This window comes from Temnothorax americanus, unplaced genomic scaffold (genome assembly GCF_048541705.1).
Source record: "Temnothorax americanus isolate GAGA-0224 unplaced genomic scaffold, ASM4854170v1 Scaffold1, whole genome shotgun sequence".
NCBI lineage: Eukaryota > Metazoa > Arthropoda > Insecta > Hymenoptera > Formicidae > Temnothorax > Temnothorax americanus.
In genome coordinates, this window is record NW_027509230.1 from 153,895 (window position 1) to 177,957 (window position 24,063).

The 24,063-nt window shown below is 42.1% G+C and overlaps 2 protein-coding genes across 5 annotated transcripts in view; one reads left to right on the forward strand and one right to left on the reverse strand.

Annotated features, from left to right (window-relative positions):
* LOC143896999 (uncharacterized) overlaps positions 1-24,063 on the reverse strand; it is a 105,171-nt gene that overhangs the window by 6,550 nt on the left and 74,558 nt on the right. For 2 of the 4 annotated variants that reach the window (XM_077405276.1, XM_077405282.1), the window contains one exon: positions 130-466. In XM_077405276.1, the coding sequence (XP_077261402.1) occupies positions 130-466 (337 nt within the window). Of the gene's footprint in view, positions 1-129; positions 467-12,688; positions 13,415-24,063 lie in introns of those variants that run through there. The other 2 variants (XM_077405292.1, XM_077405271.1) reach the window with 2 other exon arrangements.
* Positions 13,719-24,063, forward strand: part of Socs36e (Suppressor of cytokine signaling at 36E) — a 191,152-nt gene continuing 180,807 nt past the window's right edge. The window contains exons 1-2 of the mRNA XM_077405231.1: positions 13,719-14,154; positions 14,377-14,416. The gene's annotated coding sequence lies outside the window, so the exon portion shown is untranslated. The remainder of the gene's footprint in view (positions 14,155-14,376; positions 14,417-24,063) is intronic.

Below are 24,063 nucleotides of genomic sequence, written 5' to 3' on the forward strand. Positions count from 1 at the left end.
GAAGAGGGAGAGCGGGAGGGAGGGAGGGCGGGAGAGAGGGAGGGAAAGAGAGTCCGAGGCTAAAATTCTATCACAGTAAAATTTATTCGAGATTATTCTATGCGTATATAGTTATTCGGTGCGCAGTACCTTTTCTTAGAGGAGGTTTCCTCATCTGTTACGTCGGCAATGAAGCTCCCGGCGATGTTATTCTCCTTGCTGGCATCGTCCATGTACGATGCCACCACTGGGAGGGTACCGTAACTCCGTGTTTTCTCGTCTCGATTTTCACGCTGCAACCGTCGTACCGCGTTATTTATGAGAACCGATCGGCACAGGCTCGCTTCGGGGTCCTCGATCCTCCTCAGCTTGCCGGCAGAAATCTTGAGCAGACGGCGGCGTTCCTCGCGGGCGCGATATTTGGCGGAGATCATTGTGGGTCGGCTCCTGCGGATCACCAGATCCTCCTCCAATCTCATTTTAGAATCTGCGCCAATCAAGAGAAACACAAATGTTATTACAGTTATAATTTTTATCGTTACTATCGTTAGTAATCGTCAAAGGCCATGTCCATTAAGGAGCACAACATGGGCTTCTCGAGTGCTTTGTACATTTTCAAATATCTTTATAAAGGCGATATTTTTTTCGCAACGTCGCGTCGGCGCCGATACAAATGAAATACAAAGCGCTGCGCGACACAGCAAAACGCTACTTTACAACAAGAGTCCCGTTCTTTCTCGTGCATACACTCGTGAGACGCTTAATAGATTAGACTTCCGCCTAATATATTTGTAAATTAACGTATTTATTTATACAAATTATCATTAATCGACTAAAAAACTGCTGACTATTTGTTCAGTGATTCAACTTGTCACTAATTGTAAAGAAGGGAGTCACTTGTACGGTCTGCACTCGTCAATATCTCAAAATATAATACACAGCAAAAATATTTCGTGAGTCACAGTGATCTACAGTAGTAGAAAGGGTATCTGACGATTGCCAGTTTATTTTTTATTAGTAAACAATTTCAGCCTATGATAAAATTCATATCTTTTTTTTTAGTGTATCTCGCGAACTCACCAAGTATCTCCACAGAAGAGTATTCTATCGAGTAAGTAAATTATCCTTTACCTTTACCGGGCAAACAATTTTTAATGGTCGATAATTACTACGTTTACGCGAGCGTTACTTACTTCTGTAGTAACTTACGATAATTCACTCGTTCACGCGGAGTAAATTATCGTAAGTTACTACAGAAGTAACGTTCGCGTAAAGATAGTAAGAGTATTTGATTTATCACTATTTATATATAAACGCGACAAAAAATTTTCACACGTTTTTATGTTTATTTATAAAAAGATATCGCGATCTAAACTCACTTTCTCGATTACTAACTCGCCAACTAACTCGAAGAGATGGTTCAAAGTGTGCAAATGCTTCGCGTACCGCCAATCGGCAGGGCAGGTTAATCGCCTTCGGGAAGACGACGGTGATTAACGGCTATCGCGCGTTAAATATGCGCACGTGCGCACTACAACGAGCCTAATTGTGGGGTATGTATGCGTGTGCGTAAACGCGAGTATCGTGCGCACCTTCGTAGTCGTGATTAGTGTAAAAGTTTTTTCCGACTTTCAATTGAATATGAAGATGTCTTTTCTGCTGTTAGATGCTGACTATTACAGCGCCGTTTTACGATGGATATATATATATACATATATATATAGCTCTGCGAATGTCGCGCATAGTCAACGAAGTAATGTCGGTTTCTATTCTAACAACTGCGCGTTATCGTAGAAAGTATTATAAAATCATGTTAGCGTATATTAACAAAACATTATACACATATAGGACAACAAAACATAGGAGCAGCGTAATTCTTATCGCGACATTAAAGAAACATTTAAGAAAATCTTAATTTTATAAGGCTATTAAAAAAAATAGGCTAAGATCCAAAAGCCTTTTCGAGTTGGTTGGTTGATTTTTAAGACTTAAAAAACGCGCACGAGCGACTTTAACAAATCGAGTTATCACTTTAAAACGTTCACAGCCAAGACTGCCATTATCGTAATCTTATCAGCAACGGCATTCGCCACCGTGCGCAGGATATATGTGCATATTTCTCAGTCGTACGTCCGAGATATCGTATACGTCATATGCGAGCACGAATCCTTCGTACGTGCAGCAGTTTCGTGTCGCGCGACTGACGCATGAAGAGCCTATATCCGTGAGATAAAGGCCACGATTTTGCATAAGGACACACACAAGTACACGACGTAAATGGAAATAAATGCCTTGACAAGGGAGACACCCGGTATACGAGGGACACACCATATTGTGCCGCGTAACTTACGCCGGACATTTCGTTCATTGTTCGAAACAGTTTGCGGATTTCGATTGCGAATAGTCGAACTAAATTACAGATAGTTTATCGACGAAAGATGAATGGATTATATAATAGTTGGCCAATAATGTTTGCGCCGCGCGCGAGATTTCACGCACATTGCAGACCTCTAATATCTCTAAATCTAGATAAATCTATACGATGGCAGATTCTCCGTGAATGTTTCGGAATTTCCAATAACGTAAGTGTGTGTGTCGTATCGAACTCTACGGTCTTAGTCGCACCTCGCACCTCGTACCTCGCACCAGTCAAGACAGTCAAGTCGAGCACCGACTGTTTTAGAGTGTCGGAAGAAGTCACGTCTCTGTCAGTAAATTCGCGCTGCTCGGCAAATATTGTTACATGAGCCCCACTTGTTATAATATCCGCATATCCGCTACGTGTGCGAGTCGAAGCCTTCGTACCACTATCATATTTCGCTCAAACTTACAAATGATCGGAATCTTTACGGAAAATGCTTTTCGCGTCTTACTTATGTAATTCAATTTTACCGATGCGTTATGCGCAAAAAATGCATCTCTCATTGTCAGACGTACATTTGCAACAAATGAGAGTTCTAATACGGAGATGCTGTACATACGATAAAACAAATTACGGAACACCCTGTTATCGATCGCGATGGAGTCTCCGGGCGCGGGGCGCGGGTACTCTTGTGCCGAGCGGCGAGCGGCGAGCGGCGAGCGGCGAGCGGCGAGCGGCGAGCGGCGAGCGGCGAGCGGCGAGCGGCGAGCGGCGAGCGGAGAGCTATACCGATTAGCGCGGAGACTAGACGCCACTGATCTTCCTTCGTATTGTCTCGTTCGTTGTACTGTTCTCAACGGACAAATGTGGTTTTTAATCAGTTGCTACGCAACCGATACCGGCCGGACGGTCGACCGACCGACCGGCTTTAGAGATATAACTTTGTGTGCAAGTGTAACTTTGTTCTCTCGTCTTTCGCGGCGCGGCGCGGTGCGTATAAGTTTCCCCGCAGTATGATAATTTAAAAAGTTATGTGAAATATACAAAAGCTCATAAACGCGCTCGCGTGGTTCAATTTTTAGCGAAATCTGATCTAATCGCGAAAAATCTCAAACATTTCGCGTTCAAATAGCTTTGACGTCACCGTACTATGATTTATACGGTGGTGTGATACATCCTGTATATTTCGATGAACGATAATTTGATAATGATAATAATGTATATCTCAATATTCTTTAATAACAGAGGATTACAACGTACATATAACTATAGCTTCAATTATAGCTCTCAAACAAAAATTTATTTTTTATTATCGAATAAACAATTCCATATATTGCATATATAACTTGTGATTGTGAATAGATGTTGTTATTACGAGAATTAATTATTAAAGCGTTATAAAAATTCGACTTTAATAGTATTGACGACGTACACGAAAACGACATACGTGCAAAAGATGTTGATGGAGAACGAGCAAACAGCTTTCAAGTTCAGTGTTAATCGCGAACGTGATGATGTCATTGCAAGAACGATCACTGTTATTACGTAGTTCCATTCTATGCATTTAATTCGTGCTTTTTCGATTTTTAATACGAATGAAAGACTGAAGTTTGATAAGTCAAACCGTTCGTTCGATGGATTCGTGCCAGATAATCCAATGCTGACGATTCAGCTTGAGCGTGTAGAGTGAGAGAAAGAGAGAGAGAAAAAGGGAGAGAGAGAGAGAGAGAGAGATTGCTCGCTCCGTCCGCTCCGTTGTTCGCTCATTAAAATTCGCTATCCGCGATCGAGTGTACGTATATCGATCACAAGTCAACGGGTTCATAAAAGTTCATTCGATTCCGGAATAAAAATACGTCTCGCGAGTTTCGTTAAAGTTTAAATAGGACGCGCTTCTCCATTTCGATGCTAGTACAAAGTATTAAGCTATGAATCTACTATCACGCATATATGGTGATGTTTTGCAACAGTCTTCACGCGACACACATTCCTGGAAATATATTTGTAAAATTAAAACATAGATATGTTTACTTGGATCAGCATTGGACAAAGAAGATATACAAGTGTAAATTGCGATGAGTGGCAGTCGTTCAGTAGTGGCAATAGTCGTTTTCTATTTGTGAAAACAATTTCTCGATCCCTTTCGTTTTTATTCCTATATTTTTATAATTCCAATAAATACAATTTTTGGATACTTGGTTATCGGCATACGAAATCGTGTCTCCATTATATCAAATGCGCGTGATTCTCGAGTTCGACTAGTTTACGTTGCGAAGCGCACGCAACATTGATATTGGCCGTGTTCCAAACTCGTAAGAATCGCCTTGACGACAAGACTTTCTAGAACTTGTGATGGCCGGCGATTAATTTGCATTCCGGCATTACGCGCATATCGGTACGCTACCAGTCGCTCTCGGTAAAAGTGACACGCGCGATCGGAGGAGTGGTGATGGTGATGCGAAATTCCGTCGCATCACCACGGTGCGCGGCGCGACGCGGCGGCGGCGATGCAGGCCACCGCTCCGTGCCGCTTCGCGCCAACCTATAAATAATTCCTAATCCAGTGATCGATCGTCTTTTCCTCTCGCGAAGCGCTCCGGCCAAGCAAACGATCGACGGGGTAGCTCTTCGTTTTTATCGTACGAACGGAATTGAAGGATTAAGTCGCCATATATGCGTGTCTTTCATGCTTTGACCCCTCGACGTACAATGTATAATGCGTTGCGCATGAGAGTACGACTCGGGGTACGATTTAAACTTGAACAGTTTTAATTATACGCGAACGCGGTTTCTCACAGGACTTGGATTAGGACGGACTAGTTAGAATATCGAATTAATTACAAATGTAGTCTACGAATTTGCAAACACAAAATAAGATATTAAAAAAGATAACTAATTGTGTAAGAGAGACACTTATCTATCTTTTATTCTCTCTCGTTTCAAGACTTGTTGCTTATACATATATTTACAATAGAGTTGTAAATAGATTATAAAATCTCAATTCGTGCCCTCGATCACGATTCGTACACGATCCATTTAAATTCTGATTCATAAAATTTGCCTTAATGACGTAACAATAATACTGATGCGATATAAAAATGCAACAAGATTATAGAGAACGATGTCACGCGATAAATTACGTTATGCGAGATGAGAACAAACAAAGGTTATTAGATTATAAGATATATTACGGTAGCGGTGGTACGAACAACATAAAATCATCATCGTGTAGCGAAGGTTTTTACAAATTATTTCAGCGAGCGACATTGAGCCGATTGAGCGGAAGGAAGAGAACCGCGACGCTTCTAGGTTGAAGACTACTTCGAGCGGCCCACTTTCTTCTCTTTACTTTCACACTGCCGCGCTGCAGCCGCCGTTCTTCTTTCATAGCGTTTGCCACCCGGCCGGAGGCTTCGGGTAACTCGACGTGAAAACTGCGAGAGGTTCCTCGTATGTAAACTCGCTTGCATCGTGTGTACATACAACACTACAGCTGTCATCCTGCTTGGCGCTCAATGACATATTTGCCGACTAATTTGGGATTGATGCGTATTCTTAACGAAAATATCTGGACGATAAAATTTTTCGGGGTAAAGGTAAAGTTAGTTTACTCCTTCGCTTAGGATCGAGTAAACGCTTTGCGTAAATTTCAGCTTCAAATTAAGGTGCAAATAAACGGATTAACTTATATATATTCTCCAATTGACTTTACGTAGACCTTTTTAATTAGAGGCTTAAATCAAGTCGTCCTAGATGAGACTAATCGACAACGTAAAATCAAATCCCAATCGATTGAAGAATATATTTGGAAAGAAAAGCTGACAAAGAGGAGCGGAAAGCGGGATACTTTGTATACACGGCGCGCGGCGGCAGCCACGCTCGATATCGTCGTTGTTCTTACAAGACATGCAAGCGCGGCGTCGAACAATTTCTAACGGGTCTTTCCTCGGCCGCGCCGAGGGAATTAAGAAGAGAGTATAGAGCCTGAAGGTTAACCCACGTTCGCGCGAAGCGGCAATGCGCGAGCACTGAGCAGTACCCCTCGCCGGTATGTTCCTCATCCGAGAATCGTGTCCGGTACTCCGCAAACGAGAACGGACGCATATGTTTCGCATTAATCAGGGAACACGCACACGCTTTTTTTTATGTAAACTTATGGCGCTTCGTGCGTTGTGCTATTTTTCCATTCACGAAAAAGTACAACTAATATTAAATACTGAGTCACGCGCACGCAAAACTCTAAAAATCGATTTTTAAATTGCGCGTAATATTTTCATGTCAATAACCGCCTAGTTATAATAATTATATACACAATAACTAAAAGCGCAATCGTCGAAAGTTACTATATCTATTAAAAAATTTCAAGTTAAATATCAATGAAAGGTCATTCGCGACATTTGGATATATTCAAAGCGCTAGGCACGTATAAGTCGCGGTTGTGTCTGATTATTTATTCCACTGTTAAAAAAAATTGTGTTTAACTTCGTAAGGCGTAGGGCGTTTCCGACTCTTTCGATGTTTTTTTATATTACGAAAAGTTCAAGTGTGCCCGCAAAGAGCGTAATAGCGCGTATTAGCAAAGTACTTAGCATAATCTCGCTTCAAGATGGCTATACGTCCTGACGAAGTTGCCTCAACTTTCGGGCGATACTGGCGATAGTGTACATCGGCCGACGATCGATGCCGGATGCCATTTTCGAATTCGAATTCCGGCCGCGGACGAATATCGGAGAAACACGCTCGAACCTTGAATTATCTCAAGTTGCCGGTGCATATAGTCAACGTCCCAGTTCCGTAAGTTAATATTATGCGAGTACGCAAATAACTGTGAAATGGAATTTTAAAAGGGAGGCCAACGTGCGTTCGCCGATGCGTATAGCGGCTAGCGTATAAAGCCGATATCTCACGCGCGAGCTCGAGACTCGAGCACCGGATATCGTCTCTTATACACGCGGGACGCGGGTGTCCGTTCCATCGTAAGTAATACGCGTGCAGCGAAACAGATAGCAACAAAGTCAAGCGCGTTGAAAAACATTTATTCGATCATTTAACATCGAAAGAGAGTAATCGAGCAATCACGTGTGCATTGTAACGTAAAGTTTGATTACGGAAAGTTGTATTAATTTGTAAATTAAACGATCCTTAAAAAGTTTCTTTAATGTAGCGCATAGTTACTTTCCCCGTCGCAATCTGACCCCGTTTTACGATATCGAAAAAAAGTTTTTCATCTCGGAGATTCCTGCATTATTCGCGCGCGCAAGAGAGAGGGGGAGGGAGAGAGAGAGAAAGAGAGAGAGAGAGAGAGAGAGAGAGAGAGAGAGAGAGAGAGAGAGAGAGAGAGAGAGAGAAGGGCGAGCATTTCATCGGACCATGTAATTAATATACAACTATATATAAAACAAGAACATTGAAATATGAAACGTGTGTTATTTTTTACAGCGTTTACCATCAACGATTGTATTGGAAGTAATGAATTTCCATCGGAAAAAATATCGGAAGTGACTGGATGCATCGCGTCGTGAAACGTTAACATTGTTGTTTTATATCTCGAGATAAATTCTCTGAAATATAATGGATGGAAATTCACTATCAAGGTACAACGATCGTCGACAAAGAAAAATTTGAAAATCAATGTGTGACTGATATATATATATATCACACGACTCTTATCTGTGACAATTTCTTGTGCTTATCGATAACAAGAAACGTTATCGCACCCGTATCGAACAAAGGATCGCTGTATAAAAAGCTGATCGGATGATATATTCTCACTCTCACGCGTTTCTCTCTCTCTCTCGTAAAGATATTTTTATTTACATCATAAAATTATTATTATTATAAAAATTAATATATTTACGTTATTCAAAGTAAGAAATCTAAGTAAGGAATTTCTTCAAAAGGAAACATGTCCCTGATTTTCAGTGAAAAATTAGGGGTTTGCGACATTCGAGCATAAAGCATTTTTCGTGTTCCGAGAGTTAATATCGTCGACGATATCGATTACGTTATAAGTATCGGGAATCGATAACGAGATGCATCGCCTCCTCTCTCGGCGTCGCATCGATCGCAATACGACCTGTAGTATCTAATAGTGATTCGAGTCTTTAACGATAACGTCAAAATTATAATATACATGTTTCGCCGTATAACTGACGCAGCAATACAAGTTGAAGAAAATACTCGTGTCACATTAACATTCGTTGGTAGAAAAAGATATATTTTACAATATACAAAAAGAATGCCTTGATACATAAACTATTTATCTCAACTGTTTTTTAATTCTCATCTAGTAATCTTTTTGCTCACGATCAGCGAATCTTCTGTTATATTTATTTTATATATTATTTTTTTATTTCTTATGATTGTGAAATAATTTAGCAAAAAATATAAACGTGAAATTTAAATTTAATAAAGTTAATATTCTATCAAACATAATTTCAATAAGTTTTCCAAGTAGGAATTAGTCAATATCGAGTTATTATAGTTGCGAAAACGAAAGATATCGAGACATGATTACGTTTGCATTGTCCTTGGATGTAAGTGGACGTAACGCTGCGTATAGCACTGACAATGAGAAGAATGCGATACTCTCGAACGACCCATTTTCTACAAATGTAAAAAATATTTGTAACTTTGCTAAAGTCTAAATGCAACATGAGTTACAGCGATTCCCTAAAAAAATCCTGCTTTTTTATATCGTTATGTATTATGGAAAGTTTATAGAAATCTTGTCCATAAATATTTTCTTACTATTCTTTTAAGAGTTCAATTAGAGCTCAATATAGTATATTGGCTACTCTCCCCATGTGCTTGATTTAATAAGCTGTGTGTGTGTGTGATGATAAAACCAAGATAATTTGTATGCCTTTTTCAATTCATCAAAAAATATTCCATTGTGTTATCGGAGACAATAAGGTATACGTATACGATTGCGAGGCGTAATCGTTACATGATAAAATGCTAAATTACAATAATTGACATATCCAGGACATAATTACTCGCGGATTAAAAACTTGGACGTGTTTACGTTTTTGTAATGCTCGGCCATCGTTATCCGCTATCGAATATTTCACGCGAGTAAGTTTAGTCAGCAGCCAGCAGCAGCGGGCAGCAGCTCCGCCTTGCGTACCGAATGGCAGAGAGTTAGCTCGAACAGCAAACACGATAATAATAACTGGATACCTTGACGCGGCTGTACGGGCTGTACGCTGTACTTCCCCGCGTCGCGTCGGGTCGTCGAGTTATCGGGGATCAAGAAACGACGCGTGCGTCGCGTGTCCCACGATAAGATCGGTAGTAATATACGCTGACGGGTCTCGCTCTCTCGCTCTATCGAAGAGTCGCTCTCTTATCGTCGCGGAGACCGCGTTGGGGCGGATATTCACCGTATCTTCGATTCTAAGCACTCGTTGATGCGCACAATGAAAATTAATTCTGCAATTTACAGAAATTCTTCGTAAATGAAAAAAAGTAATTTCGAAAAGAAAACTTTTTTGGACCATCCCGCATTTGGATATTTTCAATGAAACGGACAAAGGATCGAAAGAACAAGAAATACTTGAAAAATTTTACCAGCTAAGTACGTATGTATTAAATAACTCTGGAACCATTTTTCTCATAGAATCTTCCTACATTGCGCGATGCTGAAAATGCAACTTGACCATAGAGGAATATGACGATAAATTATCTTGATCGTTGTTGCCAGCTCTCCGCCGGCACTCGCGACGGATACTAATTGTAAGATCAATAGCAGCGCGACACACGTTTCAAGAAGATATAGGTACGTCTTTTCTCTCTCCCTCTTTCTCTCTCAGTTTTTCTACGTTAAGTTTTACGAAACATATTCGACGAGTATGCGAAAATATCTCACGCGCCGAGGAGAACGCATCCCGTGTGCCGTTGGCGCGTTTCGCATTTAGGATCTTCCGATTCGCATTTCGCATCCCGATCGACCTTATTATCGGCAACTTATCGGTAGGCTTATCAGGGAGTAAGGTAACGGGGCAATTAGAGGAAGAAGAGAGAGAGAGAGGGACGTATGGATTTACGAAAGATCGCGTGATTCGCGGGTTACGGGGGCACGAGGCGATATAGTAGCTCGGAAATCGATAGCGAGCTGTGCAATTCACTTAACGGCATCCCCTAAGCAGCAGACCTACTGGACGTGATAAATCGTGAAGAGGTTACCAGACCGTTTAGATAAGTACCTCCGCCGCGCGCAGTGTGTTGCGTGCGTGCAGAGGGGCGCGGGAAATGCCATTTCAACCGGCGATACCGAACGATAGCCGATAATCGATAACGAGACGTAAGTAATAAACTTCCGAGCGAAAAGAAATGCGAAACTTGTACTCAAAACATCAACCTTAAATTCTCTATCTTCGATGTCTATGCAACTTGTTTACATTGAAATTGCTTTCTCTTTTTTTCTAGCTCTATCGATAATTCGTATTCTTAATAATTATCGTAACAATGACTGATACCGGCGAGCGAGTCGGTAATTTCTTAATGCACAAGTTAGTTCTGAATTAAGAAGCAGGCGTAGGTATATCAACGTATTTTAGGCTATTACAGTACTATTTGCTTATTCCATCCTTGTTTTACAGCTGATGAGCGATAAAGATAGAACGATGCAATAGCGCGCTCCCCGAACGCAGCCTTAGTGAGAATTAGTTTGATTTAAATAATATAAAATTAACGTTAATGAAAACTCGTCTCAATTTTTAGAGAGATTAGAATGATCTTTTTTACATATTTTAAAATAAGGTTCAAAATCAGACTACACGATAATACTGGCTGCGACGATTAAAATCTATTTTAGGAATATTTGTACATACAGCATAGATATTTTTTTTCAGCCGTTTAAATTATCCCGACGTATATACTTGATATGAATTAAATCAGCAAAAAGAGAAAGATATTTCGTATATATCAAACACGCGAGTAATCAACCCCCATATTCGCGCACATCAAATATTCGCTAAATTTACCAAAAGAACGGACGTCGCGTTGAGTTCGCGAAGCGTTTTCGGATTTATCGTATACTCCATCGAGAGAAAAAGAGAGAGAGTGCAGGGTTTCCTACGTATACACCGTGCAACAAATAAATACCTGTGCGCGGATAAAAGAACCTGACCAGCCGCCGCGCCCTTATTCGAGTTACGCTCGTTGCCACGCAAAAACCGCGTATTTCGTCGCCGCGCCGCGCCGCGGCCTTTAAATATCGAGGCGATATCTTGTCCAGCGTTTCGCGCTCGGCGGGTCAAAGGCGACGCAAAAGCGAAGCTGATATTCTCTCTCTCTCTCTCTCTCTCTCTCTCTCTCTCTCTCTCTCTCTCTCTCTCTCTCTCTCTCTCTCTCTCTCTCTCTCTCTCTCTCTCTCTCTCTCTCTCCCTCTGCGAATCTCGCCGAGTTAAATTCCACCAAATTGCTCGTCGTTGTCAAGCTAACTTCGCTTTGTCCGTTACGCGAAATTAAAACAAGTTAGTCGATAGAATCGATTTCTGTCTCTATCGGCAAGGCGAAGGGTGGACGATGGATATAGGTAATGTTTCAACAACATTGAATATCTTCGAGAGTAAATAGTTTCTAGACGTCGTTTTTCGAATTTATGAAAATGCTACGAAAAATGGGAAGATCGTTAGGTGATTAAAAAAGAACCATCTATCGTACTTAACGCGTACTTGATTCAAACTTTAAAGCATCGAAGGATCATTGGCTGAAAATACACAACTATTATCGTTTCTATATTGCGTCAAACGATATTTATAGCGATAGATTTGCAGTTGTCGAGCCCGAGACCCGACGCCTCTCGTGCGACAGCACTATCGTTGCCCATCGTTCTTTCCATACGCTGTCGGCGAATATACACAACCGCCGCGATCTCGTCAGATTGCGGATCGCGATGCGCTATCGTCGAGAGAACGATACACGCGTGTCTCGAGTCTCGACCGTACGCGTTTGGCATTGTTTCGCGTTGGCGCGTCGCAAGTCGCAACGTAGCGGGGAGAGATCGCGGAGATCGCAAATCGCAACGTGGATTATACTATATATACCATTTATAACGTCAAGTCAAATTTTGAGCAAATAATGGATCAGCATCTCGATGTTAATTCCTGATTTTATGTAATTTACACATACGTCGACGAATATTAATATTAATAAATAACGAAATTCGGGACAAATGGTGTAATTTTCATGCATTTCTATGTTACACGAGCCACGGCTAAAAAATTAAAAAAAAGTAACGGAGAAGAATAAAAAAAACTCCGTAGTTAAAAACCACGAAAGTGGCCGAGTCCACCACGGAACTGACAGGACGGCAAAATATAACAAATGATCAACAACTACCAACTATTCGCCCCACGGTCGCTCGTCGCTCCGCCCGCCGTCGCCCGATGCCTCCCTTCTCCCTTCTCCCTTCTCCGTATAGCGCAGCGTTGGTCCCTCGTCGCATCTCCGTCGGCGGGCTCGCTCACTCTACGATCGCGCGATACTTTCGACACTTTGCACGGTACTCCGAGCTCCGAGCGTTAATCTCGCGACGCAGCGCGTACTCAATTACACGGCGCGCGGCGTTGAAAGAATTACGTCGGAGTCGGAGAAGCTACGAAACGATACGCGATACGTATGTACAACGATCCGCTCGACGCGACGCCCATCGGCCCGTGTCGCGCGCGGCGCGGCCGGCGCGCCGCGGTAAACGCGAGTACTTAGTGAGAAGTTGAGAAGAGGAGTGATATCGAGGCGTGCTGACGTCACGCATACCGAGCGCGCACCGTGCCTAGTCACTTGTAGCCCCCGCTTCGTCCCTACCAATCGTGTTGACGAGAAGCCGTTCGGATCGTGGATTCGTAGATTCGTAAATTCGTAGATCGTAGCGTCGACGCGTCGAGTAATGCGTAAATGCCCGTGTCGCACTAGCGATTGGCGATTGCGTTTACGTTTGCGTCTACGTGTTTTGACCACGCAGAACGGAAATCGCGAATCGCAACTGTCGCAACTCGCAACCGCCCGCAGCTACTTTCCGATTGGTCCAGAGACGTAAACGCAAACGTAGACTAAGTACGAACGGACTTTGCTTAAGTCGAGTGACGCCGCGCGGCGCGACGCGCGACGCGCTCGTCGGCCCGGTCGGCCGTCGCTTGCGGCTTGATTCTTGATTCTTGATTGACGACAATGACGACGAACCGACGGGCGTCGAGCGGATCGTACACCTTTGTTCGCAGCTAACGATAAGTAGGTACGCGCCGCGTCGTCGCGAGATTAATGCCGGGAGTGTCGTGCGAAGTGTCGAAAATATCGCGGAGATCGCGCGATCACAAGCGGCGATATCGGTCGATTTTCGTGAACGTCGCGAGTCCGCGAGTCAAGTTGGCCGTGCGCGATTTACGATAATCCGCCGGCGCCATGTTCGACTACCTGCGGCCCCTGCGGGACGGGGAACGGGGACATCGCGGATCGCGGATCGCGGCACGGGCCGACGGACGTGGCGTACAGCTTCTCCGCCGTAATTGTTCCGTTTGCCGTGTAACTACGTGTAAGTACGCGCCGCGTCGCGAGATTAATGCCGGGAGTGTCGTGCGAAGTGTCGAAAATATCGCGCGGTCATAAGCGACGCGATCTTATCGTCGATTTTCGTGAACGTCGCGAGTGAGTGACGAGTGAGCGAGTGAGTGCGCCAACCGGCCAACGGACCAACACGCTGCAACGGAGTGAACGGAGTAACGGAGAAGGACCTGGCGAATCGAGGAGAGAAGGAGGAGGCCTGGGGAGGCATCGGGGCGACGCCGGCGCCGGCGGAGCGACCGTGGGGTGTGAGTAGTTGTTAATTTTCTTATATATTATATTTTCTGTGTCCCGTCTCTCTCTCTCAAATCTGTGGTGGTGGATTTCGCCACTTTCGAGGTTTAAGTAACTTGGTGTAATTTCGGGCCGAGTATTTGTTAAAATGACGTTTTAAAAACGGGTGCGATAATTATACGAGTATCGATCATCTTGGACGGTGCTGTAATATAAAAATATTTTTTTTGTTACAGATCTACGCAGACGTACAACTCCGCTGTTGCGCATCGGCCGGTGAGTTATTTTTATTTTTTAGTTTAACGACGGTCGACTCCCTTTGTGCTCCGCTCGCGGCCGCGTGAACAAAAGATAACACCGCTTATCGATATTCTTATTTCGGATACTAAGTACATCTCGGCCATTCTGCATTGGCATTCGCCCTCGAATGGCTCACTCTCTATTCGCTCTTACCGACTACTTTGACGATCAGTCTCCCTGAGGACCCTCGTGATCGCCTAACTTATTGTTAGTAACGACACGTAACGATCGTTCCGCGTTGTCTTAATTTATACGGTATGGACCTAAAAACTTGTTACAAAACTTACGGCCTGGGCCTAACCGCGTTCGCCTAATCGCGACAAGATCTCCTTCTTGCGCTTTCTCTCTTGTCTTATTAAAATTTCTTAAATTTTCCTCTTGAATTTCGGCCATCTTCTTTTTTGCCTCTATACGAATATTATCGCGTTCTTCTTCAAATTCTTTTAGGCGCGTGCACGCGTGTACCAAACGTTAACTGAAACGGTGTTTTCCCCGTACTCCTACTCTCGGTGTGGCGTTTAGATATTTTTGCGCAATCGTTAAGAACTTGAACGCCAATGATAGACGAGAAGTCTCTTTTTCTTTTCCCCTATCGTCATCGTCGTCTGCGACTGACCCAGTTAGGTACACGGCGATGCTTCCGTCTTTGCATCGCTTCATGTCGGAAGGGGAGAAATATGCGTACCGTTGTTACAGCGTTTTATAATCGTTGTCGTTGTCGTTAATTATGACGATGGCAAAGCGTCAAATTGTCTCGCGAACACTGTCAATCATTATACGGTGGAAATTTCCTCCGCTTGATTTCTTGGAAAAAAAAACTTTTGCACACATAGCGCATAGACACAAGTATAAGAAAATTGATTGGTCCATATACATGTGCGTAAAGAAATTAGACGAATCAATTTCCTTATGCATATACTGCTTTTGCACCTATGCAAGTTTGTCTGGATAGACCCTTAGACTTATTGAAACTTAATCCCCGATTTTTACGCGCCTGAGTCTCGAATGGACACATTTCCGTAAGATTGTATCAAGCTCTGTCTTTTCTTGATGTACGCGTGTATCTGAATTTATAACAACGTAGCCATTCATAAAGAACAAGTAACTTTCGCGGTTTAGACGCGATAAACTCCATAGGTGAAACATTTTCGGAATTTTATCCAGATTATCGTAAAATGAGATAAAGTTGGTAAATTCTTCAAGAGGAAACATAAATATTTTATACGATAGTAAAATTAGCTGTCAATGTAAAACGTTAGTGTCGTTAAAAAAAATTATGGTATCCGCGTTGACGTTTTGAAAGGAGGGACGCTGCGCGACGTTATGGAAAAAAGTAATATGGTCATTGCGCATCGTGTAAATTTCGTATAAATTTATTATAATTATTTTCTCTACGTTTCTCTTCAAAAACTCATCGGTACGCGCATTTATTTGAAAGGAATAACCGCGCGGAGCATCGATCTTTATGATAACAGCCTAAAATTTTATCAAGATTCACGCGCGACGCGTGACGCTCAACATTGCGCTGACAACGTTTCCTCATCGGTCGCTTTACGACGCATTTCAAATCGGTGGTTAATAAACCCATAAGCTAGCTAATGTTCGAGCGTATATATGTTTGTTATACGAAATGTCTAGGAATTATCGCCGTAAAGTAAGATTCCAAAACATAGAAATTAGAGATTAAGAAGATAAATACTGTCATTTTTCAACATTTTGGTATGCTAGATCTTTCGAAAAAAAATTGACACCTTGCAACGAACTTATTTACGGCTTCCAGTGACGTAAATAAATACCTTACAGATAAAAAAACTGCCTTTTCATTATTCGTCTTATTATATTATAGGTACCCAATATTGATTTCAAACGTTTGAGAGCGGTTGCTTATTGCTGTCAATTTTCCAATGCGCGTCGAGCACTCATTCTTCAAATAAATTCCTGATGTGCGCCCTACATTATTTCCTAATTATGTATACATGTATAAACTTTGCGGATATTGGTTAAAATTTTACTGTATTTAGCGTGACGAAAATATATGGTAATAACGCAAGATTAGGCAGGGAAAAAAGAGAAGGGTGAAGGGAGAAGAGTCAGGAGTGGGGGGGTGAGAGAGGGAGGTAAAAAAAAAAAGTCCCTCTTGAAATGGGCGACGCGACGCCAGCAGCACTCTCGCGGATCACCGTCCGCGAGATTTATTTATAAGCCCGCGGTCGAGCACGATTTCTTTTTATCCGTTGCATTCCTTCCAAGGCTCCGATGGAGAACGGATCGAGCATCGGCCGTCGTCATGGCCATTTATTCGTTCCCGCGCGGCGCGCGAGATCGCTTTCCATCTCTCTCATTCTCTGTCTGCTCCTCTGTTCCCCGGCTCCCCGCTCGCTCTCGAGTCTCGTTCGATATGGCACCGTCCGCCGCCGCTGCTACCACTACCACTACTACCACCACTACCACCACCGCCGACGCCGCCGACGCCGCCGACGCTACCGACGCTACCGACGCTACCGACGCCGAACGTCTCTCGTTTCGGCGGAATATCGATAGCGTACCGAGCGTATGTACGCCGACCGAACGACGGGGTACGGGGGCTGCCCGTACGTTCGAATAACGCTCACGAATTATGAGCTGCCGCCCTACACTACTACGTCCGTTATGTGATTATCCGAGTTATCCGGAGCATACGTAATACGGCTATTGACTGGCGCGTTCCACGAACGCAAAAGTGCGGCAAACGCGATACATTCCGTTCTCGCTGCATCGCGCTTTTACTAAATTAGCTCGATTAGTTATCCAGTAGGCAAGGCTTTCTCGTAACGAGCGGAGAAAGAATTGTTAAATGTTATATGTAACAAACGTACCCATGCGTGTGCACCATGATACTTCCGTTGTTCCGCGATACTCGAGAAGCTAGATCTATCTATTCTATATACTTCTATATATGTGTGTACACTAGACTCACATTATTCGTATGAAATATCGTATTATAGATTAGATATCTCTAAAACGATTTATCACTTAAAAATCTCTTGATAAATGCCCGATTCAGTTGGGGGTTAAAGTGATTTTAACTGACCTACAACTGAAATTCAATTGACTAATTAAAAAACTCAAGTTGCTTAAAATTTATTATGATAAGCAGACGTTCCCAGTTGCACAATTGTAAATAATTTCCTTTGCAAAAGCCTCGATCTAATGTTTTTCTTCGAAACTAATGTTTTTGCAATTTAATTTTTTGAAACGTATAGGCAAGTTTCTATCGGATTAAGATACGATGAATATACCTGGTACAGTGCAGGCGCAAACATGGTCACAGTGAGAAACATCGTTTACGGTTGTGCAGCGATCGAAGCTCGTATTGTGGTTTTCGGAGGGTAGTTGTCGTAGTAGACCTCATTGTTGTCGCTTTCAAACAATCGTGACTAAATCGACATTGTTATTAAATCGCCATTGACTTTTGGCGAAAGTGCTACGACCGGAGTGTTATTTATATCACGAGTATGTAGAAATATTGCTTAAGACAATTCGCGACTCCACGATACGCAAACTGCGGTAAGAAAGTATATCAATGTTATATTTCGCTCATTCTGTTATTCTTAATTCGCTCCGTTAAACTTTAATAGAGATAAAAATTATTTAACCTATGCGCGTAATATATATGTACCTTTTCCACCGTAATAAATACATGGGTAATAATACGAATAAGGCGCGCGCGCGCGAGATATTTTTCTGTAACGTATCATTGTTCGGAAGATCGACGCCGTTAGTTAACCGTTTGTTATTGTCCTCTTTCGATGGCCCAATATTAAGATGGCGCGTGTACAAGAGAATCTAAATTTAGTCGAGTTCCGAGCTTGGTTTAATTGCCACGCGACGCGCTTCTTTCTTGAAGAAACGTGATCGGAAAACTATTTTTTCATCGTATTATTCTTTGGGCAGGCATATTACAGCGTCGCGTATTATATAGCTGTGCGAATTATGCTTCGTAGATCCATGATATAAAAAAGCATTATAAACAAAAAACGTAGCGATGCGATCCAAATTTTCTACAATTGGAATCTGACGAAACTTGATTAAAATTCCAAGATAAAGTCCCGGTTACCCGTTTGTCAACTGGAGCACCTTTGGTTAGATTTTATCGCGCGATTACGCAATATATGACACATCTATATGAATCTCTGAAGGTTTTTAAACAGAGACTGTTCCAACTCTTCTCTTCGATATTCCGTAAGCAAATGAACATATTTCGTCGCTTTTGATTCGAAATTTCTATTTCTTTTTTTTTCCTTCTTTATTTCTTTCTTTTCGTACGTCATTAGTCATTATCTTTTATCAATAAATTTTCAAATTTTAGAGATATTTTGGTTGTCTTTTAAATTTAATATACAACATTCTAATATCGCATCAAGACAAGTAGTTAAAAGGCGAAATTAACTCCCCGACAGTGGCGACGAAGAGGAATACACGCCAAATCAGCATGCAGGGTGATCTGGATGACGACAATGTGATAGCGTATGTAAATAAATGACGGGGAGAGAGAAAAGTTCGGTGGACGATGGTCGCGAAGGGAAAGGGTGAGAGGAGAAACTCCGGAGCGGGAGAAGGGGGGGGGGAGTTAGCGCGTCAGGTTAGGTAACGCGTATCCATGACGGTTTTTCCTCCCGCGGAGAAAGTCTAGGCGTACTTCGACTGTAAAATCGTCTCTCGGCGCCGAGCGACCTTCCCCTCTTCTCTCTCTCTCTCTCTCTCTCTCTCTCTCTCTCTCTCTCGTTTCGTTACATTCTTCCTAAATATCTTTGTGATAAATTAATTTGTAAGTTTACACACACAACACACACATGTGCGTGTGCGCGCGCGATATTATCTAAAAACTAGAAAATTTGTCTCTGTACTCCACTTTCCCTCACTGTCGCTCCATGCTCCATGCAACGAAGATTGCGCAATAAATAATACTGTTTTTTTGCACTTGGACATTTTTGCGAAGTGTATATAACGTATGACTTTCGATCGCGCGGCGCGGCGGCCTTCTCCTCTTTTCGTTTGTCAAGTCGACTGTGATATACTGATATCGAAACGCGAGACTTATTGTTAGTTATACATAGTCTTGGTGAGGCATCTAGCGATCGTCTCTCGGACGATCAAAACGAGCGAAATTTATTCAATTGCTTGACTCAGAGTCTTGCATTTGCAAAACTGAATAATCGAGTCTCGCATAAATATAAATTTTTATATATGTAAAAATTATATTTCGCTTTTTGATACGGAGTTTTGGAGTTGAAGCATTGTTCGCATTTTAATATATTTATTTAGATCTTACCGTTTAGATCCCGCTTGCCGACGGACAAAATGCAAATCTCCCGGGTTTTGAAGGCGTTTACGTACTTAGTTAAATCGCTCGTTAGAAGCTAGGGGCGAGCGACTTTACTTTCGTTTACTTTTGAGAAACGATCGTAGTCGTCCGCGCCGTCCGTCGTTATTTCGAAGAGTCTCAGTCTGCGACGGAGAGCTGGCTCCGACCAGCTCCGACCAGCTCCGACAGGAACGAACGGTTTAGCAACAAGTGTGGCGGTGTGGCCGCGCGCCGCTGAATGGCTGAATTCCTTGAACGCGACCAACTCACCAGCTTTCAGCTTGTAACTTGTAAGCGCGATGGCCATCTTGTAACTCTTGTAAGCAGCGATTAGCGCGCGCGACCGCGACCGCGACCGCGCGTCAGTGCGAGCGGATTCGGCGATCGACGTTCGGCGAGGTACTTGACGTGACGTCTTCCGGTAGCGTAGAGAATCGTCGCTTTCGGGGTAATCATTTCTGGGTTACGGATTACGGACTACGGAGAGTACGTCGAGTGACTCAAACGCGGTCATTCCTAGAAACTAGAAACAGTCATTTAAGATTCTACAGTCTACGTGCAACACGGAGCGGAAAACCCGTCGTAAATCGCGAAAGCTTTAAATTAAACACAAATTAATCAACGACAAACAATTTCTAATACGCGGGCTCTTTGCAGATATATCGCGCCTCTCCACAAGAAAATATAGATATGATGACTGTAACGTCCGTGGCTATCGACTGATCTCACACTCCATTAATATTAATGGAACGACGGATCAATTAACAATTTTCACTTTACGCCTTACGTGTTCTCGACTCTCGTCAAAAACCGTCAAAACCATGGTTTTTGAACCTTCACGATCGCTAGGAAATAAATAAAAATTGTGTTTTTTCAACTACCGGGCCACGAAAACATTTCCTGAAAATTTATGAAATTGCAAACGAGATTGTTAATACAACGATATTATACATAAGATATATATATCTCTCTTTTTATCATTCGATTCACGCACAGTATTCCGATGTTTTACCCCAAAGTAACGTCATCAATCTTACGGAAATGTGTCCATTTCAGACGCGTAAAAATCGGGGATTAAGTTTCAATAAGTCTAAGGGTCTATCCAGACAAACTTGCATAGGTGCATAAGCAGTATATGCATAAGGAAATTGATTCGTTTATTTCTTTACGCACATGTATATGGACCAATCAATGTTCTTATACTTATGTTTATGCGCTATGTGTATATGCAAGTTTGTCTAGATAGACCCTTAAAGTTTTTTTTCCAAGAAATCAAGCGGACGACTCGTTTGAAAGATTAAATCGATGACTGAATTAAAGGACGCACGACAGTCATATCTATTTATACCTGTGCAATCCTATTTATCTCACGGATGTTGTATTAATCTTGTGCAAGATTGTAGTTGTATTTACAGATGTTTACTCTCAATCCGCGGAGATATTTATATCGCTACTATTTATACATATTTACGATTAACGAGGTATTTATGGTTCCTAAGTATCGTTTGAGCGTGTGTGTTATAGTTTTGAGAAAGAGAGAGAGAGAGAGCGAGAGAGAGAGAGAGAGAGAGAGAGAGAGAGAGAGAGAGAGAGAGAGAGAGAGAGAGAGAGAGAGAGAGAGAGAGAGAGAGAGAGATAGAGACTGTAAACGTGTTAATTTAGCAAAGACCTAAACAGTGATCTGCCTTATATGGTTCTGATACAGATGAGGATTCCAACAAGTTCGCTAATTTCACGCAACAACTTTCACTCGTCGTCGAGAGATAAAAGAAACAAATCTCTTCAGCGCTGACTGTGTTGCGACGTATCGACGCAATACTTTCATAATTGTAATATCTCGCAAAGTTTGCAAGATGGTCGTAAGAGGGTAAGAGCTAACTCTTCTGGAGTAAATAAAGCGTATCGTCACGATCAGCGTCCGAGGTGGCGTTTACTTAAGATATTCCCCCCAGTGTCGTTCCAAGCCTTCCTGTCGCGGGAATGCGAGCAATCGATTTATCGGCTCCATCGCGATAAGAATTTCGTCGTCGTCGTCGTCGTCGTCGTCGCCGCACGCGTGGTAACGAAGCTCCCACGGAATAGAATATGGCGTGTCTCTTGGTTTGGTTCGCGAATCGCGAGGAGGGCGAAGAAGAGTAGAGAGTAGCCGGGAAAGGAACGGAAAATTGTGTAGTAGCTCTCGCGAAACGAACGGTATCGCGTCCTACATGGAAACGAGTCTGCTTACGATGAAACAAGTTTTAAGTCGTTTTCCGGAATTGTCGAATCTGTTTGAGTAAAATCTCGTTGCTAATATCATTTAAATAGAGTTGACTGGATCATCAATGTGCCTTAGGATCGATCGAATTTACGCACTATAATAGTAGTTTCTTATTCGCAGATACAATCCAAGATTCATTTCAAATCTATGAAAATCTCTCTCGATTATTACGTAATGTTTGAGTGTGTGCAATGCATAATGTCAGTTTTTTTCTTATTTCTTACGACTTAAATTATTTAGCGAGCGTTCGTCGTCGGTTTGGTTGGCTTCGCCTTTATTACGAAAAAATAGCCCTGCATTCTGCTGCTCCACCGATTTAGAGAGCGTACATACATACGTTCTCGACGAGATTGTGTAGAGCTGTGAGCGACTAAATAGGCCGTGACTCGGTGACTATTCGTACGACTTTCTCTCGCAGTTGCAATGAGCGAAGATATCGATGCGTCAGAAAAAAAATCGTATTTAGAACGAGGTTGTGGAAGAATCGCCGAGTTTATGCGCAGCTTGACAAAGGAAAGAACACTTCAAAGTCCATAAAATAATTGCCAAAACTGTGCTTTTAACGCTTCGAACATGACATTAACGTGAAAGCAACTTGTGACAAATAAAAACGTTAAATGTTATTGTATAAATAATTTCGTAACTCTGTATGTGTATTAGGGTGTGTCATTTTGGAGCAACTTTTTTTTTTCATTTCACGAATAGCATATATACTTGCAGGAAGGTAAAATAAGATACCCGTTAAAGTTTGAGCTCTTAATATTAATATTAACAGGTCGCTCATCGCGATTTTTTATTTTTTATTTAGTAAGATAGAAAAAAAATTTATAACTATCTAACAAACAGTAATACAGGATTGCACCACATAGATTTTTGTAGTAAATTTACCGCTCTACAAAAAAGATCTTATCATTTTTTCATAAATTCAACCGTTCAAAAGATATTCAAAGTTAAAGTTTGATAAATTTTATAAAACTTGTTTTTGCTTCTTACATGAATTTTGTATCATATCGACTATCAAAAATTATGAAATAATCAATACATATTTTTGTAGAAAATCTAACGATCTACAAAAAAGGTCTCTTATATTTTTTTATAAATATAACCATTTAGACGATATTAAGGTTTAAGGTTTAAGGTTTAAAATCTATGTGGAGCAATGCTGTATTACTGTTTGTTAGATAGTTATAAAATATTTTCTATCTTACTAAATAAAAAATAAAAAATCGCAATGAGCGACCTGTTAATATTAATATTAAGGGCTCAAACTTTAACAGGTATCTTATTTTACCTTTCTGCAAGTATATATGCTATTCGTGAAATGAAAAAAAAAAGTTGCTCCAAAATGACACACCCCAATCTACACGTTAATTTACTCGAGAGAAGTACGGGAATCGCGGGATACCTATGACGTACAAAAAACATAGAAGGCTATTCTTGAGGCTGTCACGCGCGAATACCTATATTATGTATAGTTATACACCATAGACGACACATTCGTCTCGTACGCAAGACTTATAAAAATATTTACGATTTAGGGTCGCGGTGAGCAAAGGCGACTCATAATTAGGCGATTCGCTCAACGAACGCGAGCGAGTTTGGCTCATAGCCAATCTCATCGCTATATACGCATTCGCAACACATTCGAGCGCACAAACGCGCTGGGCGGCTGGGCGGCTGGGCCGCTGGCGCGCGAACGCAAAGAGAGAGCATCCGTCGTCCACTACTCCACTGCTCCACTCGTCCAGCGTCCAGTTGAGTTGAGTGTTGAATGGTGGGAGCTTTTATACATATATGTGTTCTAAGGGTGGGAGTGGCTGGATGATAGCGGGGATAGTCGAGTATCGACGACACGAGCCGATTCATCCCCACCATTTCGTCAGATCTCCGTTTCTCCGTTGCTCTAATAGTAGTAGTAGTAGTAGTAGTAGTAGTAGTAGTAGTAGTAGTAGTAGTAGTAGTAGTAGTAGTAGTAGTAGTAGTAGCAGTAGTANNAGTAGTAGTAGTAGTANNAGTAGT